The sequence below is a fragment of the Chenopodium album genome, chromosome 6 (assembly GCF_948465745.1).
Source record: "Chenopodium album chromosome 6, dcCheAlbu1.1, whole genome shotgun sequence".
Lineage (NCBI taxonomy): Eukaryota > Viridiplantae > Streptophyta > Magnoliopsida > Caryophyllales > Amaranthaceae > Chenopodium > Chenopodium album.
In genome coordinates, this window is record NC_137839.1 from 939186 (window position 1) to 944453 (window position 5268).

Consider the following 5268-nt stretch of genomic DNA (forward strand, 5'->3'; position numbering starts at 1 on the left):
AGTAGTTTGCATCATTCTTAATTTGAAGTGAAGCATTTTCAGCTTTCATTTTAAGTAAACATGTTACAGCACTAAATAAATTAAGCTTATGATGATTCGTTTGTTTTACAAGTAATCGATTATGTTTAAATGCCAAATTCAACCATGATCAGCGCCATGCTTGTATTCTTTCTAAAGTCTAAACTAATCATCAAAAGGGAGTGCATCTTCAAATTCGGCACCCTCTGAACTCCAACTGACATAACACCAATTACAGATATATAACTCACACAATCATAATGATCAAATACAACTATACAAGCGTAAGTTGGTCGAATGATGGTGAAAAACCAGCCTGAAGCAATAGTTTGGGTATAAGTTGGACAATCCTAACCAAATTTCAAAGATGGATTCCTAAGAAATCTGCAACCTTACTGAAATTGGATACGAAATATATAGTTGCTGCTCAAACACAGGATGGGAGTTCTCAGTTCTGGCTCTCGGCTGCGCAACATCTTCTGAAATTCTGACATGAGCGCGGTTGACAGATGATAGAATAACACCTTTCATCAGCAGAGTACAAGGAGATTTTCATACAAATTGTCATCGCTTCCATAATCTAGGCATAGCTCTACACACGAACTCTGGATTTCCATCTTGATAATGCTCGTAAACATGATCAGAACTTCAAAGGACAAGTATATTTTTAACTGCATAGTAGGAAATCCTAATTAGTAAAGAAATAAGTTTGGCCACACTTTACTTTTGGAGGCTGGAAAGAATGATTATGTCTCATACATTAATACATGTAATATTATACAATTCTAGTTTTCAGTATCAAATAATAACACAATCTACTATGTAACAATGTCTACAATTTTATTCGAGTGCTTGGCGCTGCTTGCACTCAGAAGCCAAGCCAAGCTGAGACGAGAAATAGTGTAGGAAACAACATCAATGAATAGTATATTATTAATTTTCTTACATGTGACTATGAGTACATAAGAAACTGACCCCAACAAATTAAGAATAGAACCTACCAAGAAGATAGAGATAAAAAATCATTGATAAATCATAAAGCTTCTAAGAAGATATTAGTAAATATCACTACATGTAATACCTATCCATTATTTGACATGTTTGTTGGACTATTCTATGATCTTGCAGTAAGAGGCATACGGGCCAATATGGCTCCCTATTCCTACTGTGAGAACAGAATTGTCAGAAGTGAATTATTCAAAATCAAGCGATACCTGATATGAGTATATGAATACAGCAATACACTGTTAAATTACTCAAGAGAGGACATAAGGAAATATAAAAGAAATCATCAAGGATAAGAGGTGAATGGGAAAAAATTATCTAATATATTTCCATGTTGCACTCCTACTGTCGTACATAGGGAGCACAAAATGTAAGCCGTGATTTAAGATTTGATGATTGTTGGCTACTTGTTGTAAAAGCAACACAGCGATATCAGTGTTACATACCTCACGTTTTTCAGAATCCTTATTTCTGGATGATTGACAACAGCTTCAAGGTGCTAGAAGACTTTTGGTGATTTGAAACAACATGTTTCCATATCAGATTGGCATACTCTGGATGATCCACAAATGGGTTTCGATTGTGCTGGTAAAGCCTGCATACTCTTTCATTTCTCAACTTTTCCTCTGTGGACGGAGGGTCTAACTCATTCCATTTTAACAAAACAGAGAGAAGTCCCATCTTCTTCTTCACTGCAAAAAGTCAAAAGCTTCGGTAACTCATAATATCATGGAATGCAGAGTTAATATAGTTTCAAGTTCAAATTCTGGACATCTACTTACAAAAACTTTCAGCTGTTATCTCTATAAGTTATCTAATACATTAATTCATGGACAATTCAGAAGAAACAAATATATATGAATAGTAGGAATAATTGTCCTGGTAGTTTGGTGGGTTACAATTATATGGAAAGTAATCAAGAAATGTTGTATGATCAAGTCTATAATCAAATTTGGAATTCTATGTTCTAAACCATTACGAGCATCATAGCTTAGCTCCAGGGAAGGAGCTTGTCTAGCAAAGCCCACTATCTCTACTTCTGATAAAACTGTTGCAAGCCAAGTCCTAAAGAAATACCAACAACTATATATTAAGTGCAGAATAAAATATGTTTCATGTTGAAGGATGTTACACAAGGAGACCAAGACCATAGACCGACAAATAGCAATGGTAATAGCATGTCAATAAGATAGTGAGAAGAGTATTCCAAGAACTGAATGTGTCAGTTGACAGCAGCCTTTGGAGAAAGTTTCACTGCCCCTTCAGACAATTCCATTTTGCAGCATTCTATCAGCTAGATTACATTAACTTTTTAACTCAACTTTCGACCTACCCACGCTTGGAGAATCTGACAGGCGAAGAACAGGACCTTCACCAGGTTGATGAAACCCATAACGAATAGCCATGTACATCAATGCTCGCGCAACATCTCCTCTAACCTGGAGGCATTGAAGAAAAACAGAAATACATCAACTTACCTATAATTCTGTATATTTGCAACATTAACAATTACCCAGTATGAATCGATGATATAGCCTTAAGGAAAGTGAAATTAATAGCATTAAGCAAGTTCTCAGATACAAAAACTACTACGAAATGTTACCATTAACCATCAAGAAATCAAGAATGAAGATAATTTCAGAAAGTTTACATTGTTGAAACTACTTTTATTGATCTTTGCCTTATTTACCCATTGTTTGGAATTATAGCAGACACTGTTTACTGTGACTAAAGCAGGAGCAGCAGCTCCAAAACCCCTATAGAATGTACAGGAACGTACCCGTTGTGGGGGTGCCCATATCTTCATATCTGTTTCTGTGTCAGAAGCAGCTTCCTTATTTGCAGGCTTCATACAGTGAGTAAACCCAACTTGGCATTCTCCAAAATACTTATTCCCCCTTGATGAATTCACTGGAAAAAAAAAAAAAAAAAAAAAAAAAAAAAAAAAAAAAAAAAAAAAAAAAAAAAACCTAAAAACCTCAATTAATTAAACAGGTATTGCCTCACAAGCATAAAAGAATGAGATTAAAGCATATTACCATTTGCATCTGCTGGACGGATGTTATGCAAATCAGTTAAAGATGGACTACGCATTAGCCCATAAGAACGAGGCCAGAGATGTTCTCCTAAATAAGCACCAGACAGACTAAATGTCAAAAGCAATCAAATAACATGGGAAATTGCATTAAACCACGGTGGGGAAATTAAAGTTGGTGTCATGTGCTTAGGCCAGTGTAAAGCAATGGATTTCTACAGAAACATGTGCATCTAAAATCTGTGGTAGAAACTAGAAAATGTTACAAATTCAATAACTAAACTTCAAGTGCACAGAGCTGCACCAAAAGATGATGTATTTTAACATTTGACATTGTATCAAGTACGATGGGTTACAAAGAAGCAAAAGCTGCACCAAAAGAGCCAGGGGAATCACTCACTGTTCCAGCCTTCAGGTTTTCCAGCTAAACTCTTTGGCGCAACTCTGGACGAGTAGATTTCAACTCTGTATAGGAAAAGTCAGCAATAACTTCATTGAAAATTGTATATTTCAACTATATAACATTCAGAAAAATACTAAAAAGGGAACTTACATCCCAGATGATGCTTCTGGCTTATCAATATCAGCTGCATCAAGAATCTTAAGAGCATCCCATACCTAATTTAAGGCTGACAATCTTCAGTTCCGCAGATATTCATACATAAACAAATAGCACAGACACATAACCACCTCTTTATATGACAATGAGTGATGCCCTGCTATGATGGAGTTCAGTTTTCTGCTTAAGGCTTTACCTTTCAGATGATCGATGCTAGAGTAATAAGTTTTAACATCTTCACAAGCGTACCTAACCAGATATGGTGAATGGTCTTGGGCATTAACTTCCGGGCTAAGGGAAAGTAAGTATATGGTGACAATCCAGGAAGCCAATCTCGGCATATTGTCATGGATGCAAGAAAATGTCCACTTCAAAAACACCCTGATGATAATAATAATTATATTTTCAAATCGATAACATACCATGTTCTCCGTCAACAACTAACACAACATCATGAATCCAGTAGCATTTTACATTTCAATAAAGCAAAATTCAGTTCAGAATTACATTTGGCAAATCATTATAAGTTCTAATAACTTGTTAAACTTTGATTTTTCAACAGCAACCAATGCATACAATATCAAGAGTCCAATCCCATATTAACATTTCATTAAAGCACAACTCTATATTTACATTAGGCAAATCTTTATAAAGTCTCACAACTTGTTAAACTTTGAAATCCCCACTTGCACAAAGCTCCTCGCATTCCGAATTAGTGAAAAGCACTAACCTTGATCAATCAAACAAAATCACATTCCAGATTTCACATGTGTTCAATGACTTTTATCACAATAACTTCTAACTTGGGTTCAAATGATCAATCATCATTTCTACCACCTATACCTCAAAAACCTACATGTACAAGTTGCTCATTCCATACCCTAAACTGTCCTTTCGACGAAATCAATACAATATAGTAATCAATTCCATACCCTATAATGGAAGTTCTTTACTGCCCATTAAACAGCTGATTGCACACTTTCTTCATACAACTTTTAGGGCAGAATTAATCTCAATATCAGCCTCTTCTTTTTAGTAATTAAAACTTAAAATTCCAAAAGCTGTTGTCACAAATCAACTTACAGGACAAAATCCCTTAAATCCTGAATTTTATGACCCACCATTTACACTAAAATTTCTTAGAAATAGACTAATAATACTTCTAAAAATAATTGCTTTATGATAAAATTGATAGTTCAAAAAATAATTGCTTTTTATGATAAAATTGATAGTTCTATTATAATCATCAAACATTAATTAGTGGGTAATCGGAAATGTGTTGGATTGATACAATTATATATTCATGGGGTATAAAACTATAATCATTGACAAGAAAAAAGGAAAGAAAATAAAATTAAACAATGAACTGCATAAAAATATTATATCTAACCTGGGTTTGGGATTGAATTTGACTCTGTTGGTGGAATAAAAACTGAAAATTCTACAATTTGTAAAATTTATTTGCTGAAAATGGGTTGTTTTGCAACTGGGAAAGGTTAAGAGTGGGGTACTAAGCATTCTTCAATCTTCAGTTATCTATTGTTTTTGTTGATGCAATTTTTGCAAAAAAGAAAGGGATAATGGTTGGTTTTATTACTCTACCCGCTAATTTACAATCTTTAAATTGACTCACATACCAGTACTTATGATC

General features: G+C 34.4%; 1 protein-coding gene across 1 annotated transcript; it reads right to left on the reverse strand.

Annotated features, from left to right (window-relative positions):
- On the reverse strand, nucleotides 1-5268 carry LOC145634183 (uncharacterized). The gene is made up of 9 exons (XM_081685599.1): nucleotides 5008-5268; nucleotides 3749-3998; nucleotides 3612-3676; nucleotides 3459-3523; nucleotides 3063-3149; nucleotides 2804-2934; nucleotides 2357-2462; nucleotides 1470-1715; nucleotides 1-689 (listed from the first exon to the last, which is right to left on the reverse strand). Exons 1-8 carry the CDS (start codon nucleotides 5133-5135, stop codon nucleotides 1489-1491), a joined length of 1059 nt encoding a protein of 352 aa, XP_081541725.1. The 5' UTR covers nucleotides 5136-5268; the 3' UTR covers nucleotides 1-689; nucleotides 1470-1488.